The sequence below is a fragment of the Acinonyx jubatus genome, chromosome X (assembly GCF_027475565.1).
Source record: "Acinonyx jubatus isolate Ajub_Pintada_27869175 chromosome X, VMU_Ajub_asm_v1.0, whole genome shotgun sequence".
Classification (NCBI taxonomy): Eukaryota; Metazoa; Chordata; class Mammalia; order Carnivora; family Felidae; genus Acinonyx; species Acinonyx jubatus.
In genome coordinates this window covers 95500880-95527770 of record NC_069389.1, presented here as the reverse complement: position 1 = coordinate 95527770, position 26891 = coordinate 95500880, and the positions used below count along the sequence as shown (strand labels likewise).

General features: G+C 46.2%; 1 protein-coding gene and 1 long non-coding RNA gene across 2 annotated transcripts; one reads left to right on the top strand and one right to left on the bottom strand.

Annotated features, from left to right (window-relative positions):
- Positions 1-1508: 1508 nt before the first annotated feature.
- On the bottom strand, positions 1509-11375 carry LOC106989622 (rhox homeobox family member 1-like). Its single transcript, XM_027054342.2, has 3 exons — positions 10086-11375; positions 5532-5577; positions 1509-1759 (listed from the first exon to the last, which is right to left on the bottom strand). The coding sequence occupies exons 1-3, from the start codon at positions 10535-10537 to the stop codon at positions 1643-1645; spliced, it is 615 nt and encodes a 204-aa protein (XP_026910143.1). The 5' UTR covers positions 10538-11375; the 3' UTR covers positions 1509-1642.
- A 3245-nt stretch (positions 11376-14620) lies between these two features.
- Positions 14621-22303, top strand: LOC113597649 (uncharacterized). The gene is made up of 4 exons (XR_003418438.2): positions 14621-14860; positions 19100-19373; positions 19998-20129; positions 21446-22303. It is a non-coding gene; the product is annotated as an uncharacterized LOC113597649 (long non-coding RNA).
- The last annotated feature ends 4588 nt before the right edge of the window (positions 22304-26891 follow it).

Sequence of the window (26891 nt, the reverse complement as noted above, 5' to 3'; positions counted from 1 at the left end):
CTCTGCCCCTCATCCCCCTCCCACAGCGCACTCTCTCTCTCTCTTAAAAATAAACATTTATAAATAAATAAACTAAAATAAAAAAGAAGGACAGTGGCCAACACTAGGAAATAAGTTTCGCTTTCAAAATCCTCTGGCGAGAATGGCAATGGGCATGTATGCGCAGGAACATTCTTGAATTTCCCTCACTCCCGGCAAGGCCTGGAGGCCCCGGTGAGCAGCGCGACACCCTCTCTGTGGGGCACGGCATTGCAACCGCTTTACCGACATCCGTCACTCACAAGCGAGAAAGGCAGGACGAAGGAATAAGGCATCAGTGGATGCCACGGCACAGAGGGCACGCTTTCCCAAGGCCACAGAGCCCCCCTTCACTCTGGGGACACACAGGTGCTGTGAAACTGGTGTCTGATTAACTCCCACCAGAGGAAACTCTGGCATAACCATGGCACCTTATCCATCATTACTGCCATCACCTTACAGGACCGTGGTGTCCACAACTGGTGACTTTTCACGCAGAACTCCATTAAAGGAGCCTCACGTTGCTAAAGAGCCCTCAGAGACAAAGGTTGAACTGAGAAGAATTTAACGCTTTTTAAAAAGGGGGCCCGCGTTCGCTTCGGCAGCGCATACGCCAAAATTGGAACGACGCAGAGAAGAGGGGCATGGCCTCTGCACTTCACTGACCCTTACTTGTTTGGGTTTTTTCCTACGCTGGTCTTCTCACACAAAGACAGCGGAGGTACGACTTCTTCTTTACAAGGAGGGATTATTCTAGAACACTGCTCCGACCGTTTCCTTACTCTTGCTCTGAGCAGCAGTAAACCAACAGGCCCCCTTTTAGTGTTTGGAATTGGGGTGCTCTCAAGGATGTGAAGGGTGACAAAATGCTTCTTAGCTGGGGAAGGATCAATAATGTGCTTTTCTCGGCTGGTGGGGGGAGGGGGAAAAAAGGGAGAAGAGCCTCTTTCTGGCCTTGATGGAATCCCTTCTCATTTTTCTTTTAAAGCCGCAGAACCTGTGTGCCAGAATGGCTTCTAATCCCCAGTCTCCTCCGCAAAAGGGCGGGTAGTGACCAGGATTGGAAACATAATGTATGCATGTTCGGTGGCCGCCTTCCCATAAATCCCCGTGAGTAACCTCTTAGGAGGTTTCCCCCAGAGTCCAGGGTTCGGCCTGAACTTGTCAGCATGGATGGAGCTCATCTCTGGAAGAAACACTGCTCTCTCACTAGGGACTCCTCCCACCCCATTTTGCACATACTTGTGGTCCCGAAGGAGCAAGGTGGGGATGACGATGGGGTGAGGGAGGGAGGGATGGTGGAGATACAGGTCAGTGCCAAGTCATCATGGGCACTCGGGGAACTTCTGTGACATGCAGGGCCTCCAGATGGTGACTCAGGGAGGTCTCCTCATGAAAGGAGGCCTCCTTGTCATTCTGTGTAAATGGCATTTCCTTTGCAATTTGCATACACACCCTACTTGCTCCAGTTTGATACACAAAGGCAAAGGCACAGAAAAATTTTCTCTTTATTGATAACACAACTGCGGAGGAGAAAAGGGTGGCAGGGGCAACAAGGCGGCCCGGGTGTCAGTGGCACCGGAAGAACCCATCTCCAATCTGGCTTCTGAACGAGAGCGACATTCTAGGGCCCGTCCAGCATTAGGATGACCAGGTGTTCCAGGTTAGTAGGTGGAGTAGTTGTGGGCATTGATGCCCTCTCATCTCTCCTGAGCTTGGCTCTCCTGTTCTTAAACCAAACCTGCAGTCAGAGGGAAAAGGGGATCGGTTTAGTACATCGAACAGTTAACGTCCGAAGACAAAAGCCACTACCTACGTGCAAGTGTGTGCACCACTGAGATTTCATGCTGCGCCAAGGGAAGCTGTTTGCTCAGGGAAGTTACCACCACACCCCCTCCCTTTAGCTCCCCCTTAGTGAGCACCAGCTATGTGCCAAATTCCGGAGTAGGCTTATCACTTTGTCCCTCTCTTCCCAATTTTAAGATTCAAATGGTTTTTTCAGGTATCGGATGCAGGTCTACTTATGAGTCGCACCCGCTTCTTGCGGATCAACTACCTGGTAACAGGATAAAGAAGGGTCTGTATCCTGGCGGCTGACGACCACCTGTTACCGCCAGTTATCTCCTGCCGTCTCCTCACTAGGGACAGTGTCACCTTGTTTTGGGGATAATGTGGGCATTGTCAATAGGGGGCCCTATTTAAGGTCATATTGAGGGGAACAGCTTCCTCTTTGACAAGCCTATCTTCGGTGCAAAGTAAATAATTAATAGGAAGAAACGCGTTGGGTTTTCAGACAGATTTCCTTCAAGGATGTCTAAGGGGTCATTACTCCTCCGAAACCTCTTGAGAATTAAAAAGCAGTCTGGCAAGGGAGGCCTCGTCATGGGGTCCCATGGAGTTTGTGGCTCGTCTCACTGGGGCGTGAGAGTTGCGGGGGCCAGGCACACTGCCTTGATACTTCAACCCGTAGTGTTAAGGAAAGTGGAGACCAACTTGACCCAAATTAACTAAAATGCTCAAGACTCTTTGGCCGCCCAGGAGTCTAGGGGAAAGAGGCACACCATCGTCATGGTCGTCAATTCTGCATGCTCCAACTTGCCCCACCCTACAAACCTTTCCAGGCTCAGGACCAGGTCAGCTCACTCTGGCCACAGTTCCAGGATCCCGGACCTGAGCCGCTCTTGTCCAGCAGGGCAGGACAGGGCAGGGCAGGGCAGGGCAGGGCCCCTCGGAGCTGCTACACAACCAGGAGGTCCCAATCCCATCCCTTTTACTTAAGGCAAGGTGAAACAGCACTTTAGGAAGGTGGTTGACAACAATGAGGGTAAAGGGGTCATAAAATGGCTTCTTCTTCCTAAATACCTGCCCGATAGTTTTGCAAACAAGCAAACAAAACGGTCAGTTAGACTTGACTATCTTCTCGGTGTCCTAGTTAATGGGGTTAACATTAGATTGAAATCCCTTCAGAAGTTTCCAAACTACGCACCTTGAGTGGCACAAAAGGCCTTCTCTCCCTGCCTGAGGCCTCATGCTTGCACTCCTATTTTAAGATTTGTGGTATTTCTGCTGCATAAATACATAGCTTCAACAAGGCCGGTGTGATCGAGCTCATTCTGGGGTTGGGGGGTGGATCTGAACATACCAGTGGTCAAATACCCATAAACATAAGATAACAAAAGCTGGCTGTTGTATGGGCTGTATTCTCTCTTCTTAAAATTTTTAAAAAAATGTTTATTTACTTATTTTGAGAGAGAGAGAGAGGAAGTGGAGGAGGGGCAGAGAAAGAGGGAGAGAGAATCTCAAGCAGGCTCCATGCTGTCAGCATAGAGCCTGATGCGGGGCTCAAACTCACAAACAGTAAGATCATGACCTGAGCTGAAACCAAGAGTCAGAGGCTTAATCGACTGAGCCACCCGGGTGCCCTGATATGGGCTGTATTCTCAACATTGGCTTTACAAAACAGTTCTGTTTGCAAAAGAAAGGAGGAAACCATGTATTAAGTTTCTTGGAGAAATTCAACTGTCTGGTTGGGAAATCTGTGAGAACACTGTTTTCTCCCTGATTTGTTTCTTGTGGCTTCTTTCCCCTTCAGAATGCCACTGAGAGTGCATTAGGAAACCCAGGAAGGAGAAAGAGCTAGTCACCAAACCTTAACGTTTTTCTTTTCCTCTGCAATACGCCTTGTCAGCCTGAAAAAGCGATCCCAGTCTGCTCCCAACCTTTCCAGTCTGAGCCAGGCCCCGGGCCCCAGTCTGCGGTGTTGGGATGCCACTACTCAACGGTCAGCTCTGTGGGGCTGCTTCTCAGGTACTCCCCCACCAGATCTGCAACTGTTCTTTTTTTAGAAATTTTTTAAAGTTTATTTACATTTTTTAGTAATCTCTACACCCAGCATGGGTCTCGAACCCACGACCCGATATCAAGAGTTACATGCTCCTCCTACCGAGCCAGCCAGGCGCCCCTGCAACTCCTTTCCATCAATGCACTCACACATGCACTCTGCAGCAAAGCCGATACACCCAGCCTGATTTCCTTTCCTTTCTTTTTTGGGCAAATATCACTTTGCTGTAACTTAAGTGGGTTTTTTTTTGGGGGGGGGTCACCTTTTTACGGCATGACCTACAAATTAGTCAAAAGTGCCTGAGGGAATGAAAGTATTTAAAATTAACACAATGACTCTATCCCCAAATAAGGGCCACCCAACCCCCAACCAACCAAATTCCACAAAACTCAACTCTTCAAAATAGCATCACCAACATGAAAAAAATTCTTAAAATGTTAGAAATCCTCAAGAGAATATGTGCTTACGTGTTTAGTAGATTTGTAGAATTTGTGTAGTACCCGAAGGCCTATTTTGACTGACATGTAGTTCTTCTCTAACCTTTTCGCCCTTCTTAGGTCAATTAATATTCATTCAGTACTGGGTGGTTTTTTTTTTGTTTTTTTTTTTTGCTTGTTTCATACTTTAGGCAAATTTTCAAAGCCTGCAAACCGTTCCCCCATTCTCACCGTAACGTGACTGTCCCAGCAATGTTTTCAGGTTGATGCATCAAAATATTCCAGAAAATTAGAACGTAGAGCTCTCACTCCCCACATTGCCTTACCAAACACTTAAAAACAACAGCAAGAGGGCTGGGTTCTCGAACTTTGAAGCTGTCCCTCCACCATCAGTCTTAGCTTCACTAAACAGACACTGGTTACTCGTATAGCATGTTCTGAGCATACATTTCTCCCTCACCCCAATGTTTTTTTTTTTTAATGTTTATTTTTGAGAGAGAGAGAGAGAGAGAGAGAGAGAGAGCACGAGCAGGGGAGGGGCACAGAGAGAGGGAGACCTGGAATCTGAAGCAGGCTCCAGGCTCTGAGCTGTCAGCACAGAGCCCGACGCGGGGCTCGAACCCACGGACTGTGAGATCATGACCTGAGCCGAAGTCGGACGCTCAACCGACTGAGCCTCCCAGGCGCCCCCACCCCAAAGTTTATAAATTCACCCACTTCGCTAAGAGCTTATGCATGGCTTTAACTTAGTATAACCAATCCCTCTCATAACCTGCTCCTCTGTGCATTAATTTGAATACTTCCACAGTCAGCCCGAGCCCCAATATGTCTCCACACATGACTCTTCAAAGGATATCTGTGTTTTGGGTGGTGGGTTCGGCCCTGCAGCCGGCTCTGTGCTGACAGCTCCGAGCCTGGAACCTGCTTCAGATTCTGCGTCTCCCTCTCTCTCTGCCCCTCCCCCGCTCCCCCTTAAAATTTTTTTTTTTTAAGTAATAAATGAACACTAAAAAAATTTAAGAGAAAGGAATCATGTTCCCTCGGGTAATGGGAAACATCTGTAAGCTGGAGTTCACATACCCCATTTTTCACCCACAAAGACTCCTAAAGTCGATTTATTTGCCAAAGTTAAAAAAGAAAACCGAAAAGACCAACTTGAGAACCCCTGGAACAGAAGTGTTACGAGTCCTAAAGCCGGTTTCAGAATGGCTGCCCTGCCATTCAGGTTTACTGACCTGCACTCTGGTTTCGGTCACATTCATGCAGCTTGCAAGTTCTCTTCTGCGGGGAGAAAACCACAAATGTTTAGTATTTGGAGCTGTGGATAAAGTGAAATGTACAGATATACTTTTTATGCTTGTTTTAAAACGTGTACCCTCCCCTCAAGAGCCCACCCCCCAAGTAAACTTTTCTGTAATTCCCAGTTCCAGGCTTGCTACGGTTTCCCCTCAAAATTTAAGGCAGCATTAACATCTTGGTAGTCACGATAAATAATTTTATTGCACTATTTAAAAAAAGAAAAATTCGGGGCTCCGGGGTGGCTCAGTTGGTTAAGCATCCGACTTCGGTTCAGGTCATGATCTCATGGTTTGTGGGTTCGAGCCCCGCATTGGACTCTGTGCTGACAGCTCAGAGCCTGGAACCTGCTTTGGATTCTGTGTCTCCCTCTCTCTCTGTTCCCTCCTCCACTCGCACTCTGTCTCTCTCTCAAAAATAAATAAACACTAAAAAATCTTTTAAATAAAAAATAAAAAATTAATGCAAACAAATATATGATCAACAAATTATCACAGTTTTATTTACTTATTTATTTATTTATTTATTTATTATTTTTTAAGTAAGCTCTATACCCAACGTGGGGTTTGAACTCACAACCCTGAGATCAAGAGTCACATGCTCTGCTGACTGAGACAGCCAGGTGCCCCTCCAACTTTTTTAAATTTATTTAAAAAATTTTTAAGTAGGCTCTATGTCCTAAGTGGGGTTCAAAGTCTTGACCCTGAGATCAAGAGTCACATGCTCTTCTGACTGAGCCAGCCAGGTGACCCCCTCCCTCAAAATTTTATTTATTTATAAAAAGTTTTTAATGTTTATTATGATTTGTTTTTTGAGAGAGACACAGACAGACAGAGAGTGAGCAGGGGACGGGCAGAGAGAGAGAGGGAAACAACGAATCTGAAGCAGGCTCCAGGCTCTGAGCTGTCAGCACAGGGCCCGATGCCGGCCTCGAACTCACGAACCACGAGATCACGACCTGAGCCGAAATCGGACGCTTAACCACCTAGCCACCCAGGCGCCCACCTCAAAATTGTAAATGAAAGGATCCAGCCCTACAGCTAGCTGCAGGAGAGTACCTTATTCTCCTTAGCCTGATTCCAATAAAATTTTATTTACAAAAAGCTACCAACACAGATGATAAAAAAAATGTATAAATTATACTACATCAAAATTAAAAACTTCTGTAGACCAAAGTACAAAATCAATAAGTGAGGGGTACCTGGCTGGCTCAGTCAGTTAAGTGCCTGACTCTTGATTTAGCCTCAGGTTATGATCTCATGGTTTGTGGGGTTGAGTCCCACGTCAGGCTCTGTGTTCAGTGTGGATTGTGCTTAGGATTCTCTCCCTCCCTCTTCCCCCTCTCCAACTAGCACATATGCACTCAGGTGCATGTGGGCTCTCTCTCTCTCTCAAAATAAATTTTCAAACTTCAAAAAAAAATCAGTAGAGTGACAAGGCAACCCTTCAAATGGAGAAAATATGTGCAAATCATATATCTGATAAGGAGTTAACATCCACAATATATTAAGGACTACAACTCAATAAATAAACAAGCAACCGGTTAAGAACTGGGCAAAGGCCTTGGATAGACATTTCTCCAAAGATGATATTAAAATGGCCATGAAAAGATGCTCAACATCACTAATTAGTCATTAAGGAAATGCAAACCAAAACCACACTGCTACCTCATACCGTTAGAATGGATACTATAAAAAAAAAAAAAAAAAAAAAAAAAACAGAAAATAACAAGTGCTGGTGAGGATGTGGGGAAATTGGAACCCTTGTGCAGCCGCTAAGAAAAACAGTTCGGTTCAGGTCATAATCTCATGGTTTGTGGGTTCGAGTTTGTGGGTTTGAGCGCTGCTCAAAAATTTAAACATAGAAATTACCAAATGACCCGACAATTCCATTTCTGAGTATATACCTGAAAGAACTGAACACAGGGTCTTGGAAAGATATTTTGACACCTATGTGCCTAGCAGTGTAATTCCCAAGAGCCAAAAAGTGGAAGCAACCCGAGTGCTCATTAATAATAAATGGATAGGGGCGCCTGGGTGGCTCAGTCAGTTAAGCGTCCGACTTCAGCTCAGGTCATGTTCTCCCGGTTTGTGAGTTCAAGCTCCGCATCGGGCTCTGTGCTGATAGCTTGGAGCCTGGAGCCTGCTTCGGCTTCCGTGTCTCCCTCTCTCGATCAAGAGTCAGATTCTTAACCCACTGAGCCATCCAGCCACCCCTATAGGTAGAATCTAAAAAACAAAAGAGAGATAGACAACCAAAAAAACAGACTGTAATACAGAGAAGAAACTGACAGTTCCCAGAGGGGAATTGGGTCGGGGGACAGGTGAAATTGAGGGGATTAAGAAGTACAAAGTTCTAGTTATAAAATAAATAAGTCATGAAAATGAACATACAATATAGGGAATATAGTCAATAATTTGTAATAATGTTCTATGGTGACGGATGGTGACCACACTTATCGTGGTGTGCACTGAGTAATGTATAAAGTCGTTGAATCATTATGTTGTACACCTGAAACCAATATAACACTGTATGTCAATTATACTTCAATAAAAAAGCCAAAAGGCTTACAAAAAATTAAAAGACTGTATGCTATGTAAAATAAACCGGTCACAAAACGACAAAATCACAGACAGGAAGTATAATGGTGGTTACCAGGGGATCGGGGGGTGTATTATTGTGTAATGGTAATAGTTTCAGGTTTGCAATATGAGAAGATTTCTGAAAATGAACGGTGGTGATGGTAACATAAGAATAATGTACGTAATGCCACTGAACTGCACAATGAAAAATGTTAAAGACATTTTACGAGTATTTGACCAAAATAAGGAAATCAGGGAAAAAAATGAATAAATTAGTCTTATGGAGAATAAAAATGGGCGCAGGGCTTGAATATGCCCATGAAAAGATCCTCAACATCACTAATCAATACGGAAATACAAATCAAAACCACAATGAAATACCACTTCACAGCCATTGAGACGGCTAATATTAAAAACAGGGGCACCTGGCTGGCTCAGCCAGTGGAGTGTGTGACTCTTGATCTCGGGCTTGTGAGTTCAAGCCCCACCTGGGGTGTAGAGATTACCTAAAAATAAAATGTTTTAAATAAATAAACAAATAAGTGTTAACAAGAATGTGAAGAAATTGGAATCCTTGTGCACTTGCAGCCACTGCGGGACACAGCACAGTAGCTGCTTGAAAAATTAAAAACAGGCTTACCAAACGATCTAGCAATTCTGGATATCTACCCCAAATGATTGAAAACAGTGACTCCAACTGCTATTTGCACGCCCATGTTCACAACAGCGTTATTCACAATAGCCAAAAGGTAGAAGCCACTCAAGTGCCCACTAATAAATGAATAGATCAATGAAATTCTGTATTTACAAACAATGGAATATTACTCAACCCTAAAAAAGGAAGGGAATTCTGAGACATGCTACATCGTGGATGAACCCCGATAACATTATAGTAAGTGAAATACTTCAGGCATAAAAAGAAAAATACTGTGTAATCCCACTTATATGAGGCACCTACAGTAGTCAAATTCATCAGAACACAAAGTAGAAAGGTGATCGCCAGGGGCTGGGGGAGATGGGGGAACAGAGAGTGGTTCAGAGTGCATCCTTTTAGTTTTGCAAGGTGGAAAGAGTTCTGGAGATTCGTTGTAAAAAAAAAATATGAATGCACTTTAGTGAACTATACACTGAAAAAAATGATTAAGATCGTATATTTTATCTTTACACATATTTTACCACAAATTTTTTTAATTTATTTTTTTTTAGTAATCTCTACACCGATAAATGGCTCAAACTTAGGACCCTGAGGTCAAAAGCTGCATGCTCCTCTGAGCCAGCCACGACTCCCTATTTTACCAGCTTTTTAATAAGTCTTTTTTTCTTTTTTTAATTTTTTTTTTTTTTTTTTGAGAGAAAGAGAGACAGAGAGAGCGCGCGCACGAGAGCACTTCAGCGCAGAGCCCGATGCGGGCTCGACTGGGCTCGAACTGACGAACCGGGAGATCAGGACCTGAGCCCAAATCAAGAGTTGGACGCTTAACCGCTTAAACGACTGAGCCACCCAGGCTCCCCTTAAGTCTTTTTTTCTTTAAGTTTGTGCTTGTTTGTGTAATCTCTATGTCTAGGTGGGGCTCGAACCTCGAACTCACGACTCCCAGAGATCAAGAATCCCACGCTCTCCCAACTGAGCCAGCCCGGCGTCCCCACCACAATTAAAAAAAAAAAAAACAAAAAGACCACCCACCACAGATTTCCACAGACTTGTTTCATATAATTACTGTATACAAATATTTCCCTTGATGCACAGAAGGCATTCTCCCTGACCCTAGTCCTTTTTGGTTTAGGAGGGGGAGAAGGAGGTCGGGGGGGGGGGACGGGCGAGGGTGGAGGGGCAGGGGGGCCGGGAGGGGGTGGGGAAACGAAGATGCCTGGCAGTGAGGCGAAGGGCACTTGCCGGAGCAAGCCACTTACCTTGTGGCCACGTCAGGGTATTGAGTGCGCTGGAAAACGCTTTCCAGCTCCCGCACCTGAAATGCCGTGAACTTAGAGCGCGGGGCTCCCTGCTGCCTGCCGTGGGGCTGACGAGCCCCAGCGGCTGCCACTTGGGGTGGCCCTTCAGCGTGCTGCTGCCCCAGCGCCTGGACGACACCGCTGGCCTCGTGGTTCCCTTCGCCGTCACGGTTCGCCACGCCTTCACGGTTGATGTCGCCTCCAGAGTTGGCATAGCTGACACCGCCCTGGGGGTTATTGTTGCCCACGGGGACTAGACTGCCGTCATCAATGTGGCCGTCTTCTTTGGCGTCTGGGGCCGCGTCCTGCACAGGTTCAGATCTGACTTCCACTTCTTGCATCCCCAGCCAGTAGTAGTCGGGGTCACAGTATGCACCCAGGTCACAGTAGTCGCCGCTGGGCAGAGGCTCCATGGCTGTGGTGGGGTGGACGGCCACCGCCTCCGCCCACCCTGTGGTGATCGAGACCAGAGCTGGCCTCTTTTGGCGCCTCGTACCAGTTCAAAGGTTTGGCGCAAGTTCGACGCGTACGTGATCCCCTTTAGACGATTGCTATTGGCTTTCCCTTTCCGCCAACTGAGGTGGGTGGGACTTGCTTCGACACGCAAGTGTCTGGGGCGTGGCCAAAAAATAAGGGCTGTGTGGGGCAAGGCGGGAGCTTGGGTTTGTGCACAATCGGGTCTCTAATTGAAAGTTCGGTTTACCACGCCCCTGTTGAGCAGAGTGGTCTGAGGACGGGATGGTACCGGATTATGCGACCTGATTTGGGGGGCAAATCAGGGACGGGGAGAGATGGGGGTTCAAGACTTCTCACTACCTACAGGAGCCCTTTGGGAAACGTTTTGAGAAAGTCTCATGGTCCAGCCCTCTATATTTAGCAACCTGCACACACGCCAGGCTAATAAGTAAAGTGAAATGAGGAACCGAGTTTCTGCAAGGACACAGAAAGCAGAGCCCACCATGTTTCCCGGGTGCCGAGAGTCGGATGTTGGGGCCGGATTTGTAGAACATTCTGGGTAAGATGCACTCTACAGGAAATCCAATGTGCCCGATGAGAAAGTTCAAGTACTCCGGATTTTTAGTAATGACGCCCCATCGGAGTGCAAGTGTAGACCCCCCAGCCCAGGGCTTAGTGCACCGAGAACTCTTGCATTTTGCTGGCTTAGGAGGCCACAGCAAAGTATGCATCCTCGGTGGTCCTCCACTCGCGCATCTGCGGTAGCATGTCCCCTATACAAGCTCAGCCGTCCCCTGTGCTGGGCTCCTGGCATGAACTCAGGTCAGTTTCCACCTTTTCCCCTGCTGCTCCCTCTCCCCCCGTGCTGCCTTTTTTTCCCTAAAAAAATATCATCCTGATCTCTTGCTCTGGAAAAAATAAAATTGTATTTATTGTCAAAAGAGATCCAGGCCAGTGTAAGGGAGGAAGATTTTTTCCTTCCGTCCTTCAAGGTCTTCTAGCTGGTTTAGGAATTAAATTGACATGAGACAGTTTGACAGGAGAAAAAACAGTTTTATTGCGTGAACACAGTGGCCAAATAATGACAGTGACACCTCAAGAAATAACCAAGGCATCTCTGAGGAATTGGCAGGGCAAAGAAAACTTGTGTTTGGGAGCTTCCATTCAGAAGGAATTCTAAACAGAATTTGGGCTGGGGTAGTAAATTAGGAAAGGGTGACAAGGGGTGTTTACAAGCCTTCTCTGCTCTATGGAGGATGTCTCTTTACTTCCTGGTACAGGGAGGGTAACTCTCACGATTTATTTCTTACTTTTTTGGAGACAAAGGGGGCTCGGGGTGTTCTTTTTGTATTGGTTGTTTCTTTTTTTTATTATTATTATTTTTAACATTTATTTATTTTTGAGACAGAGAGAGAGACAGAGAGAGAGAGAGCATGAACGGGGGAGAGTCAGAGAGAGAGGGAGACACAGAATCCGAAACAGGCTCCAGGCTCTGAGCTGTCAGCACAGAGCCCAACGTGGGGCTCGAACTCACGGACTGCGAGATCATGACCTGAGCCAAAGTCGGGACGCTTAACCGACTGAGCCACCCAGGTGCCCCTGTATTGGCTTTTTCTTAAGTAATTTTTATGTAAAATAATCAATATGCCAGGGTGCCTGGGTGGCTCAGTCGGTTAAACATCTGACCCTTGAATTCAGTTCTGGTCACGATCTCATGGTTTGTGAGATCAAGCTTGGCATCAGGCTCTGCACTGAGAGCTCAGAGCCTGCTTGGGATTCTCTCTCTCTCTCTCTCTAATTTTTAAATGTTTATTTATTTCTGAGAGAGACAGAGCGCAAGTGGGGGAGGAGCAGAGAGAGAAGGAGACAGAATCCAAAGCAGGCTTCAGGCTCCGAGCTGTCAGCACAGAGCCCGGCATGGGCTCAAATCCACGAACCTAGAGATCATGACCTGAGCCGAAGTTGGATGCTTAACCGACTGAGTCACCCAGGCGCCCCTCTCTTTCTCTTGCTCTCTCTCTGCCCTCCCCCGCTAGTGCTCTCTCGCTCTCTCAAAATAAATAAACATTGAAAAATAAATAAAAATGAAATGAAATCATCAGTATTCCAAAGTGGCACATTTTGGAGTCGTCTGCCCTTGGCCCCTATACCAGATTGAGGGCTCTATGGTTCTCTCTTCAAGATGTGTTTCGTAACAGGGTGCCTCCGTGGCTCAGTTGGTTAAGCATCCGACTCTTGATTTCAGCTCAGGTCATGATCTCACGCTTTGTGGGCTGGAACCCTGCATCGGGCTCTGTGCTTTCAGGGTGGAGCCTGCTTGGGATTCTCTCCCTCTCTCTGGGTTCCTCCCCGACTCACGCTGCTTTGGTCTCTCTCAAAATAAATAAACTTAAAAAAAAAAAACCATGTGTTTTGTAGATGCTTTGGGAGGTGTTAATATTCTGAACATTACATGCAATTTCTAATAATGAGCCCTATGTTTCGTATTACACATGATTCATCTTCTTTTTACTATGGCAACCATCAGTGTTTTCAGCATCATCCTCTGAAAGAAATTAAACAATTGGTGGGGGCCTTTGTAAGATGTATGCACCTTGCCTACCGTGCCTAATGGATAAGCGTCGCTGCAGGATGGCTCAGAGATCAGCTGAAACATGGTGACTGACCAAGTCACGTTTAGAAAAGATGTCAAGGAGGTGGGGGGGTGGCGCCTGAGTGGCTCCGTCAGTTGAGCGTCTGACTCTTGATTTCGGCTCAGTTTGTGAGTTTGAGCCTTGAGTCAGGCTCCATGCTTCAGCATGGAGCCTGCTTGGAATTCCTTCTCTCCCCCAAAAATAAAATGAGCATTTAAAAAAAATTTTTTTTTTTAAAAAAGAAGAAAAGATGTCAAGGGATGGCGATCCCACGGCCTCTCTCTGACTTTAACCAAGATGTTTCGTCCTCAGGGTGACTCTTCCGGATTATGCAGGCCTCTCCCTCCCTTGGCTAGGATCCCGATGATGAATTTTCAGTCTTGGATCCGTTGTTATGTGGGAGAAATACAAGAGTTTTCCTCACGGCTTGCATTAGACTATCTAGAGCAGCTGTGACGTCTCAGACGTGTTCTCGCACATCTCTGTCCGCAGTGTACTCCCCCGTCATCTAACCCACAGTCCCTCGTGTACCCCAGGGGAGCATTGCCCGAACTCCATACCACCCACGCTAGTATTTGTTTACAATTTTTAAGCTAAATTTAATCTACTTTTTATTTTAAACTTCAGGTGGGGCCCTATTCTTTTTTTTTTTTAATTTTTAATGTTTCTTTATTTTTGAGAGAGAGAAAGGGACAGAGTGCAAGCAGGGGAGAGGCAGAAAGAGAGGGAGACAGAAAATCCAAAGCAGGCTCCAAGCTGTCAGCACAGAGCCCAATGTGGGGCTCGAACCCGTGAATCGTGAGATCATGATCTGAGCCGAAGCCAGGCACTCAACCGACTGAGCCACTCAGGCGCCCCAAGGGGAGCCCTATTGTAAACGAAAGTAGCCAGGAATCATGATCTGGTGTGACAGGTTTATGAGAGCAAATTTGGAGCTAGACTACAGAGGTCTAAATCCTGGCTTCGCTCGCCACGAGCTATCTGGCTAATCTGGCGAGCTGCGTATTCTTACTTTGCCTTGGTTTCATCATCTTTAAAATAGGAATGACAGGGGTACCTGGGTGGCTCAGTCGGTTAAGTGTCCGACTTCGGCTCAGGTCATGATCTCGCGGTTCCGGAGTTCGACCCCACATCGAGCTCTCTGCTGTCAGCGTGGAGCCTGCTTCGGATCTTCTGTCTCCCTCTCTCTGCCTCTCCCCTACCTGCATGCGCTCTCTCTCAAAAATAAATAAGTATTAAAAGAAGAAGAAGAAGAATGTAATAACAGTGACCATGCATTAAATGCCTATTCTAGGCCAAACAGAAGGACAAGCACTATAGAAGTTATAGTCACCGGCACAACAGGGTCGAATTCATATTTTCAGCATCAGATCGTCCTGGCTTCCTCGTGTAGAATGGTCATGGGAGAGAAAAGGTGAAAGCAGGGAGCCAGGAGGCTAATGCAACATTCTGCTTTAAGATAACAGTGGTTAAGGTTAAGGCTTTAAGATAACAGTGGTTAGGGTTAAGGCATGCGGGAAAAGTGAAAGGTTTGGGGATGTGTGTTTCAGGTGGAGTTAAGAGGATTTGCTGATGGATTGGAGGCTTGGAGCGGAAGAAAGAGGTTACATGCATTCACTCATTGGACCCTCATGAAAACCCAGTGAGGTAGGCACTGTCATTCTCCCCGTTTTTCAGGTGAGGAAGCTGAGAGACGGGCTCATGCATTGGCCCGGGATTCACAGTGAGCCAGGCTATGGACCTGCACTCTTAACTGTCTCTTCCCGGTTATTAGTGGCCTTTTTTTTTTTTTAATTTTTTAAATGTTTATTTATTTTTGACAGAGAGAGAGAGACAGAGCATGAGCAGGAGAAGGGCAGAGAGAGAGGGAGACACAGAATCCGAAGCAGGCTCCAGACTCTGAGCTGTCGGCACAGAGCCCGACGCGGGGCTCGAACTCACAGACCGTGAGATCATGACCTGAGCCAAAGTCGGATGCTCAACTGACTGAGCCACCCAGGCACCCCGTTAGTGGCCTTTTCCTGCTCCCCACGATGCACCTCTTTTCCTATTTCCTTTTCTTCTTATGCTCTTTAAGTACTTTTTCCTTCCTTTCTCCCTTGACTGAGGATAAAACCCAGGGATCTCGCTCACTGAGACCAGTGAGGGTCAAATAGTTAAAGACGCAAGTGAGCGAGTCCCATCCTGTGGATTCCCTAGATGCAGCGAAGGGCTTGAGGGCCTTTCCATGTTCTGAATCACCACGAAGACCACGTTGGTGGGCCACAGACTCAGTGGGTCTATCTCTGGTTAATGTGCCAAAAACACAAAACGAAACAAAACAACCGATATTTGTAAATGCAGACAGAAAGCTTAAGGGTTTTTTCCATTTTATTGAATTTTTTTTAAATTTACATCCAGATTAGCATATAGGGCAACAATGATTTCAGGAGTAGATTCCTTAGTGCCCCTGACCCATTTAGCCCATCCCCCTTCCCATGACCCCTCCAGCAACCCTCAGTTTGTTCTCCATATTTATGAGTCTCTTCTGTTTTGTCCCCCTCCCTGTTTTTATATTATTTTTGTTTCCCTTCCCTTGTGTTCATCTGTTTTGTCTCTTAAAATCCTCATATGAGTGAAGTCATATGATATTTGTCTTTCTCTGACTGACTAATTTCGGAAAGCTTAAGTTTTTAAGTATTATTATTATTATTTTTCCTTTTAGAGAGAGAGTGCACGTGGGGGAGAGGGGCAGAGGGAGAGAAAGAGAGAGAGAGAGAGAGAGAGAGAGAGAGAGAGAGAGAGAGAGAATCCCAAGCAGGCTCCATGTGGAGCCCGACATGGGACTCGATCCCACGACCTGGGATCATGACCTGAGCCAAAATCAAGAGTCAGATGCTCAACCCACTGGGCCATCCAGGCGCCCCCACATACAGAAAGTGTAAAAGAAAATATAGCATCACTTCAGAGCACACTCACACGATTTTCAGAAAAAGAAAGGATTTGTGGGGCGCCTGACTGGCTCAGTTCGAGGAGCGTGCAGCTCTTGATCTTGGGGTCGTGAGTTTCAGCCCCACGTTGGGTGTAGAGATTATTTAAAGAAATAAAAACAAAAAAAAAAAAAGAAAAAGAAAGGATTAGTGAGCTGTTAACCCTCAGAAAGGGTTTCCATATCCTTCCTCATGACAGACTCTAGGGTTTTTCTTTGTGATTTGGCCTATTGGGGGCAGGAGCGGGGGAGGCTACATCATTCGGCGTGTGTATCGTGCCAAAGGGGGACCCAAGTCGAGTGAGCGGCATATTCGTAGATATCCTGAATCTTGAGTGTTCGCAGTAGATGTGCCCTTACCCGAACTCTCCTGGTACTGCCCCCTCCACTCTTTTTTTCACTAGCTCCAATCTTGTGTTCGAAGCCCTGTTTGCCTGTCCTAAGAGCGCTCTGCTGTACCATGAGTATGGGTCTCTCCTGCCTAGGCAAAGATACTCAATCTCGGACTAGCAGATTCTGCCCCATGTTTATTTTCACCCAAAGATTCTTCTGACTTATTCAAAAGCCTCCAACATTGTGTAAAATCAAAGATAGGCTTTCTGAAAATCAGCAGGCCTGGGCCAGGCAGCAGCTAGCTGTGAGTGAGTATTGGAGAAGTCCCTTATTTTTCCTTATGTTTCTGGACGTTGACCCACGTCTGCAAGAGGAGATATTTAGATTTTGGACGTTCAGATATTAAGACTCGTTCTTAGGAATCTGCCAGGCAGGCTTGCAATTCCACAATTCTATCGATCTATGCTCAAAAGAAGCTTATCAGGCTTCTATGAGTTTGCTCCCTTAAAAGAAAAAAAACAATAGCCTTTTCTATAATCTTATTAACGCTGTTCCCCATAGATCATTAAAATGTCTTTTGTCCAGAGGTGGCCGGGTGGCTCAGTCAGTTGAGTGTCTGACTTGATTTTGGCTCAGGTCATGACCCCGGGGTTGCGAGATAGAGCCCTGCATGGAGCTCCACGCTGAGTGTGGAGCCTGCTTAAGTCTCTCTCTCTCTCTCTCTCTCTCTCTCTCTCTTCCTCTGCCCCTCTCCCCTGCTTGTGCTCTCTCTCTCTCTCAAATAAAAAAAAAAAAGAGGGGTACCTGGGTGGCTCAGTCGGTTTAGCGTCCGACTTTGACTCAGGCCATGATCTCATGGTCTGTGAGTTCAAGCCCCACATCGGGCTCACTGCTGTCAGTGCAGAGCCCTCTTTGAATCCTCTGTCCCCCTCTCTCTTTCTGCCCCTACCCTGCTCACACGCGCTCTCTCTCTTATAAATAAATTTTGAAAAACATTAAAATAAATTAATTAATTATTGTTTTTAAAAAGCCCTGGGTGGCTCAGTCCATTAAGCATCAGACTCTATGGTTCGTGATGAGTTCCAGCCCCGCATCAGGCTCTGCACTGACAGCGTGGAGCCTACTTGGCACTTTCTGTCTCCCTCTCTCTCTCTCTGTCCCTCCCCAGGTCGTGCTTGCTCTCTCTCTTAAAACAAACCAACCTTTTAAATAATTAAAAAAAAATGAAATATATAAAAAAAAAAGAGTTTAAAATGCCTTTCTTCCAGAGTGATAAATCTTTGAACATGCTCTGGGCCCAAATGTTCATTTCACATACATTTCTTTAACATTTGTGCATACTATGTACAAGACATTACTGCAAATACTTTCCAAATAGTAACGGATTTTTCTTCACTACAACACTCACTGGGAAGGACCCCATGCAGTGTAAGTGTTTTTGGAGGCACTAGGCACTGGGCAGGAATCTGCAGTTGTACTCTGACATGAATTCATTACTAAGACTCTGGGGCACTTAAGCCTTCTCAAGTGGCACAGTGAGTGTCTTGCAGAGTGCATATGACCACCCGGAGAGCCAGACCAACCCAGCCCTGTGATTCTACCTACTCCCAGAGCTCTAGGTAGCATGGAGGGCTTTGACTTCAGCATCATTACAAATACAAATTCGAGCCATCCGGGCGCCCCAAAAGCCATTCCTTTTATGATATATCTTATTAGTGCACACAATTCTTTTTTTTTAATGTTTATTTATTCGTTTGGGGAAAGAGAGAGAGGAAGCGCTCATGAGTGGGGCAGTGGCAGAGAGAGAGGGAGGGAGAGAATCCAAAGCAGGCTCCTCGCTGTCAGCCCAGAGCCCGACTTGGGGCTCGAACCCACGAACCACAGGATCATGACCTGAGCCGATATCAAGAGCTTGATGCTTAACCAACCGAGCCCTCCAGGCACCTCAGTACACACACTTCCAATGGCAAATATATTCTTCACCACTCAAATACTGTGCAAAATTTATATTTGTAAATATTTTACATAATTTTGTATTTTACATAATTTTGATTTTACATAATTATGTATTTTACATAATTTTGCCACACCTGGACATTTGTGCACCAGCAGGGTCCCATCTGCCACAACTGGTGGTGAGAAAGCCAATAGTCAACGTCTTACGTGTTAGTCCGAAGGCTTTGAACCTGAAGCCGACACACCATCACTGAGGCCAGATACTCCAAGAGGACCCTACTCGGCTGCTAGTTATACCTCCACCAGATCATAGATCCCCGGGGACCCCAGCACAGTCTGCAGAGAAGCACAGCTACATCGACAGCACTGAGGACAAGGAGCCTTCACCCAGACACAGCAGTGATGAAACTGGTCGTTTAGGAGTCAGGGAGGACCAGGAAGGACGGCACGGTCAGTGCCTGGATGGTGACAGGTGCTTCAGCAAACTCTACGAAACGAACTTTCTCTGGGACAGCAGGATGGACTGAGCTGTATCTGCTGCTCTTAGTTTGGGGCCCTGGGCCTCCTCCTGCCCTTGAAGCCGGGCATTCAATGTCACGATCTCTCTCTTTGCTTTTCCTCCTCTCCAGATGCGAACCCTCCTGTGATCCTGGCAATTGCATCAGAAGATGAGGAGGAAATACACTGTGAACCTAAGGAAAGAGCAGCAGCGCTGGCAAAAGGCCACGGCCGTGCAGGAGCTCCTGGCCCCATGGACAAAGAGGACCCGGAGGGTGCTGGGCTGAAGCTCAGGCAGCTTGGGGACGGGCAGCAGCCCCACTCCCACGCCACTTTGAGCCCGTTGCGGCTGCAGGAGCAGGAGGGCGTTTTACAATGAATTCCCCGCTTGCACATGTTGCCACGGTAACCGGCATGCACAGGCAGCATCTGCTTTCCGGGGAGCACTGGTTGGATCCACCCTCATTCTCTCTCAGGGAGCCTCATTTTCTCCCTTCCTGAGCCAAAGGCTGGGGGGGGGGGGCAAGGCCACTAGGGCTCTCCTGACCTCAGGCACCAGGGTGGAGGCAATGCTTCCTGGGCACCAAGGTAAATATTTTCATGCAGCATTAAAATGAATCAAGCAGTGTGGGTGGTACCTGGGTGGCTCAGTCAGTTGAGCATCCAATTCTCGCTTTTGGCTCAGGTTATGATCCCAGGGCTGTGCGATCAAGCCCCACGTGGGACTCTGCAGTGACCGTGGAGCCTGCTCAAGATTCTCTCTCTCTCTCTCTCTCTCTCTCTCTCCCCCTCTGCCCCTCTCTCCCACTCACGCTCTCTTTCTCTCTTTAAAAAAATAAAATAAAATGAATCAAGCAGGGAAATGTTAGCACGATGCTAGCTAGGTTTTTGTAAACAGTCTTTGAGTGAAATCAGGGTGAGGAGAGTAAGGGGTGGCCAGCTGTGTAAGCGAAGGGTCAGATTCTGCCTTTCTTTAAAATTGTGACACTTTGTTCATAGTAATAATTATTTTTTTTAATTGTGCAACAGGTATCATTTATCAGGAATCTGGAGTTTTTGATGCCCTTTAAATTTAGTGTGGAGGAAAAAAACATCCCTAAAGCAAGGCCTCAATCTGAATATTACAGAACAATGTACTGGGGGAGAGGTGTTGTGGAATAGGTATGTATGTATGTAAGTAAACTCTACTCCCAACTTGGGGCTTAAGCTCATGAATCCTGGATCAAGAGTCACATGCTTGGGGCGCCTGGGTGGCTCAGTCGGTTAGGCGTCCGACTTCAGCTCGGGTCATGATCTCACGGTTCGTGGGTTCGAGCCCCGCATAGGTCTCTGTGCTGACAGCTCAGAGCCTGGAGCCTGCTTCGAATTCTGTGTCTCCCTCTATCTCTGTTCCTCCCCCACTCATGCTCTGTCTCTCTTGCTCCTTCAAAAATAAATAAAAACATTGATAAAAAAATTTAAAAAAAAAAGAGTCGCATGCTTTACTGACTGAGCCAACCAGGCACCCCTGGATAGGCGTGTGTGTATGTATGTGGGTAGGTAGGTATGTAGTTTTAACAAGGATTTTAATTCTTTCTTTTTTTTAAATTTCGTTTTAAGTTTATTTATTTATTTTGGGAGAGAGAGTGAGCAAGCACGGGGGGAGGGGCAGAGAGAGAATCCCAAGCAGGTTCCGCACTGTCAGTGAGGAGCCGGATTCGGGGCTTGAACCCACGAACCGTGAAATCACGACCTGAGCCAAAACCAAGAGTCGGAGGCTTAACTGACTGAGCCACCCAGGGCCCCTGGAGTAGGTATTTAAAAAGCATGCATGAACTGAATGTGATGTATTTCATTTCCTCTACAACTCCTCATACTGAATGTTTGTGATTCGCTCACCTCGGAAGGGAGCTTCCAAGAAGCATATGCATGTGACTAAAGCCAGCACCCAGGCTAATATATGTGAAAAAAAGTATGTGGTGAGAAATAATTAGCCATGTTTGGAAAGTAGGTTTTTTGTTTGCTTTTGAAAAGGAGTTTATTTTTCGGTAATCTCTACACCCAGTGTGGGGCTCAAACCCACAAACCCGAGATCAAGAGTCGCATGCCTCATGGGCTGACCCAGCCAGGCGCCCTTGGAAAGTAAGTTTCGAACCTTGGGTCTTTGTGAGTGGAAAATAGGATATATAATCCCTGGTTTATGGGACTTTCCCATTACCAGAAGGAATATGATTTCTTTAAAGTAAAAAAAATAATAATGAGGGTCACCTGGCTGGCTCAGTTGGAAGGGCATGCAACCTACATTTATTATATTTATATCTACTTTAATGTTTATTTACTTTAGTATTTATATTTATATGTAATATTTAATGTGTAAATTTAATTTAATTTACTTATGTTTATTATCGATAAGGATAATAATGAATAAGGATAATATATCAATGGTATATAAATATTATATATAAATACATATTTTCTCCTTTTTTTTTTTTTTTTAGTAGGCTTCACACCCAGCGTGCAGCCCGACGCGGGACTTGAACTCACGACCCTGAGATCAAGACCTGAGCTGAGATCAAGAGTCAGACGCTTAACCGACTGAGCCACCCAGGTGCCTCCAAACCATGTATGTGCATGTGCATATGCATGTATATATAAATTAGGGTGGACTTCTGTGCGGAGACCCTCTATAAGATGGGGGATAGCAACGTCCCTGCCATAGAATTGGTGAGAGCATATAACATATGTAAGTACCTGGCACAATGTCTGGCCACAGAAGAAGCCCTCAGAAATGCCCACTACTATTATTTCATAACACGTCCTATTACCACAGCATAACCCGCGGTGTAGGTGGCATGATGGAAAAAGGCATGATTAGAAATGACACATTCTCTGGGCGCCTGGGGGGCTCAGTTCGTTGAGCATCTGACTCCTGATTTCGGCTCAGGTCATGATCTCACTGTCAGGAGAGAGGGCTCCGTGCTGTAAGACCCCATTGGGGATTCTCTCTCCCTCTCCCTCTCCCTCCGCTTCTCCCCTGCACGTGCATATGCGCACGCACACTCGCGTACTCTCTCTCTCAAAATAAGCAAACGTTAAAAAATTAAAAATTATAGAAAAGAAATTACATTCTCATTCTTTTAGAGACACGGAAATATCTACGAATGCAACGATGTGGTGTCTCTATTTGCATCCAAATAATTATGATGAACTGGTTAGGGTACTGATGAGACAAGGCAGGCTGTGAATAATTGTTGAGACTGAGATTAGTCCATAAGGTATGTCTTGTGATTCTCTCTGCTTTTGTGTACGCTTGACATTTCACATAATAAAAAACATGTTTTTATGGTTTTTTTTAAAGTTTTATTTACTTAAGTAATCTTTGCGCCCAATGTGGGGCTTGAACTCGTGACCCCAAGATCAAAAGTCACATGCTCTAGGGGCGCCTAGGTGGCTCAGTCAGTTGAGTGCCCGACTTCAGCTCAGGTCATGATCTCACAGCTTGTGAGTTCGAGCCCGGCATCGGGATCTGTGCCGACAGCTCAGAGCCTGGAACCTGCTTCGGATTCTGTGCCTCCCTCTCTCTCTGCCCCTCCCCCACTCACGCTGTGTCTCTCTCCTTCAAAAATAAATAAACATTAATAAATTTTTTTTATTTTTTTTTCAACGTTTATTTATTTTTGGGACAGAGAGAGACAGAGCATGAACGGGGGAGGGGCAGAGAGAGAGGGAGACACAGAATCGGAAACAGGCTCCAGGCTCCGAGCCATCAGCCCAGAGCCTGACGCGGGGCTCCAACTCACGGACCGCGAGATCGTGACCTGGCTGAAGTCGGACGCTTAACCGACTGCGCCACCCAGGCGCCCCAAGAATTTTTTTTTTTAAAGTCACATGGTCTTCCAACTGAACCAGCCAGGCGCCCCTAAAAAACATGCTTTTAAATGATCAGGGTTATAAACTCAAATGCTGACAGACGCAGGTGACAGGAGACCAGCAAGGAGAGTGGAGACTGGTGAACTGAGAAAGAATAGATCTTTTTCAAAGGGGATGGCCAGTACTCAGCTCCAGCTGAGTGTACTGGGGGGAATGTTGGGCCAAGACTACCAGATTTTCCAGTTTGTTTTTTTTTTTCAAGACTGGCCCCAAATCCAAATGTTTATATGAAACCTTCCATTCTTTAAATGTTGGCAACTAACCGGGGCGTCTGGGTGGCTCAGTCAGTTGGGCGTCTGACTTTAGCTGGGGTCATGATCTTGCGGTTCGTGAGTTCGAGCCCCGCATCGGTCGGGCTCTATGCTGACAGCTCAGAGCCCAGAGCCTGCTTCGGAGTCTGCGTCTCCCTCTCTTTTTGCCCCTCCCCACTCACACTCTGTCTCTCAAAAATGAATAAATGTTAAAAATTTTTTTTTCAATGTTGGCAACTAACTGAAATATGTATCAAGAAGTGTGCTGGCCATCTAAAAAAGGCCTGCAGAATAGATTAGATTCAGGCTGCAGCTGCCAATGTGCAACCTTTGCCTGAGAAGCTGACATTCAACAATTTTCATTCTCTGGGGCAGAAGAATGTAATCGGAAGCACCCCTAAAGCTAACAATCCCAGGATGCCATTGTTCTACCCTCTTCTGTTTACAAGTCCTGCTCCCACACATGCTTTGTTCTCTCCTTCTCTGTCCCTGACTGTGCGTTTCTCTCACTTGGTCCTTCACTCTGCTTACCTAGTTCTGATCTCAAATTTCTGACCACCGAGGACCAAGACATCTGAGTGTCCAGGGCAGGAGGCCCTACGGTAATAAATCAGACCCCACTTGACCTGATCATACTCGCAGGAACATTTTGTAGCTGTTCCTAATGATAAGTGGGCGTCTTTGGGAGAGTCTCAGGAAATACTGGGCCTCAGAGACAAGGCAACAGGCTGGGAAGTTCAGAGTACCTTGGAGAAGAAAAATGGGATTTCATGAAACTTATATGTCTTGTGGTCAAAAACAATCTCCTGAGGTTCAGCAGTTCCTTCAATCTCCTGTGTTTCTTTTTCTTCTAGTAAATGAAGTAAAATTTAAATTTAAGATTTTTCATCTTGTTTACCACATATGTAGTATGATTCCAGTCTTATTAGATTCACTCTGCATACACACATCCATTCACCCTTTCTTCTTCATCCTTGTGTGTGTAGGGGTGTCTGTAAGAATATCAAGCAATATTGAATATCACCAATACCAACTCTGATTATTTCTTCTTCATGAAATGTGAGTAGATTTGTTCTTTCGGCTTTGGACTTCTATGAATTCCTTGAATTTTCATAATGCCAATCATGCCTTATGACTAAAATAAAATATTATATAAGAGAGCAAAAGAACAGAAATTCAAAACATTTTAAATGCATCAATATTTTAATCTTGTTGATTTCCAAGATTGGAAAATAAATTTGCCCTGGCAGATAAAGTGCAGAACTTTCATTTATATTTGAATTTCGAATAAACAACAAATAATGTTTTAGTATAAATATGTCCCGAATATTGCATGGGACATTCTCATTGAAAAAATAGTGTTATTTGTCTGTAATTAAAACGTGATTCAGCCTCCTGTATTTTTTATACTGAATAATGCAGCAGCAATATAAACATATTGCCATTTCTATAGAAAATACTTTCAATACTTTGTACTTTTTTTCCCATTCCATTCACATTTTTCTTTTAATTCAGGAGAGATTAAAAAAATATGTGCTTTGAGGGGCGCCTGGGTGGCTCAGTTGGTTAAGCATAGGACTGTTGATTTCGGCTCAGGTCACGATGTCACGGTTGGTGAGATTGGGTACTGTGTTAGGCTCGTGCCGAGAGTGGAGCCTGCTTGGGATTCTCTCCCTCTTTCGCTGCCCCTCCCCGCTTGTTCTCTCTCTCTCTCTCTCTCTCCTCTCTCTCTCTCTCAAAATAAATAAATAACATTTTAAATATATGTATGTGGGGGCACCTGGGTGGCTCAGTCAGTTAAGCATCTGACTTCAGCTCAGGTCATGATATCGAGGTCCGTGTGTTCGAGCCCCGTGCCGGGCTCTGTGCTGACAGCTCAGAACCTGGAGCCTTCTTTGGATTCTGTGTCTCCCTCTCTCTCTGCATCCTCCCCTACTCATGCTCTGTCACTCTCTGTCTCTCAAAAATGAATAAATGTTAAAAGAAAAAAAAAATTTTTAAATGTATATGTGCTTTGACTTGAGCCATTTCTATATTATTGCACATGTATTATATATACACATATATGCGTAGAGATATAGGACACAGTAGACAGCCTGTATCATGTAATATGTGATACACACACACACACACACACACACACACACACACAAGCTGAATGGACCGTACTGTCAAGCCTGGCTCTCTGTGAAATGCTTTCTGGCCCATCGCCTCTCCCTTCAGTCGTTTCAGGCACCGGGCTGAGAAAGGACACGGTCTCTTATTCAGCTTAGACTCCAATCTCCGAGGAACTGGAAGGATGCAGGGAACTGGGTACTTCCGAAGCTCATTTCCTTGGATGCGCACAGCCCGTTCGGTCGTGGGCAGGACCCCACTCTAGGCGCGGGAGGGGCTTTGTCGACTTCCCTGGAACTGGTTCCAAGTCTCCGATTTGGGCAGGTGAGTGGCATCGCATTCCAGAAGCCAAGGCATCACTCGTGGCGACAGTGACTCCAGTGGCTCCAGTGGCGGGTTTGCACCCCCAAGAGCAGGAGGCCTGGGGCTCCGGGGGTAGGGGGGCAGTGTCACAGTTGGTCAAAGAGTCTGGAGCCCCCCAAATCCGCCCGCTCCCCTTGGGGCAGCCGCTCTCACTCTCACCCTTGCTCTCCATCCAGTAACTGGAATGGTCTGAGCCATTAGCGTGCTGGCCTTGACCAAGGCTCCTGAAACCAGTCATACCCATCCCTCTCCTGATCACGCACGCGCCCTCTGTGCCACGGGGCATCCCCTTCTCTTCTGTCGCGTCTGCTCCCCGCGCCCACCCTGCCCCCCAACCAGAGCGGAGCAACAAGCCATGGCCTGGCCTCTGGGGACAAGGAGAGGGAGGAGGTGAGTGAGACGGACGCACCTTTGCCTTGAGGAGCCCACCTGCCTTTAGCGTCCCCTTCATCGTTCATCCCGCTCTGGAGCGATCCCATTGAAGCGTTTTCTGTCTTCCTTGCACCCATTTTCATCCTTGTCTTCAATCCTTCCAGTCGAGCCCTTATAAATCCTACTCCCTTACATTCTCACACTTACTCGAGTCCCTTCATATGGTGCCCTGGCCTCCCACTCACCTTTCCACCTCCCGACTTGGGGCTGACAAAGCCAGCGCCTCCTACCTACTGGAATTTACTTGTTTACTTTAATTTTATTTTGCTTTAGTTAATACTTTTCCAGCCAGGTCAGGCGAAGCAGCCCTGACGATCAGCGAGGTGATGAGAGGCCCCGTGCAGATCGCCTTCAGGGCAGGAACTTACTTGTTTTACGTTTCCTTTTGACACCATGTTTTATTCCCCTACTAGATTCCTGCATGGAAGGAAGGAGCCCCATTTTTTTTAAGTGTTAAATTCTAATTCCAGTATAGTTAACATACAGTGCTATATTAGTTTCGGGTATACAATATAGCGATTCAACAGTTCTATACATTACCCAGTGCTCATCATGGGGAGTGTAGTCTAGGCGTACATCAGTACATCCAGGAGTACTCTGGAATTCATCACAGAATTCCATAGGCACTCAGCAGCTGCCTGGGGGATGATGAGCAAACGGCTTTAGTTTGAGATAATAACAGATCTGTAAGTGCAAATTCTTTGTTGGGAGTTGGGGAGGGTGGAGAAAAAGGGTTACAAGTAGGAGAGGAAAGCAAGAAGACCGTTCTAAGTGCTCTATAATACTTAGCTATTATTCCTATATAACGGTTAGTTATTATTCCCATGATTGTCGTTGCAGATGCCGTTCTTTT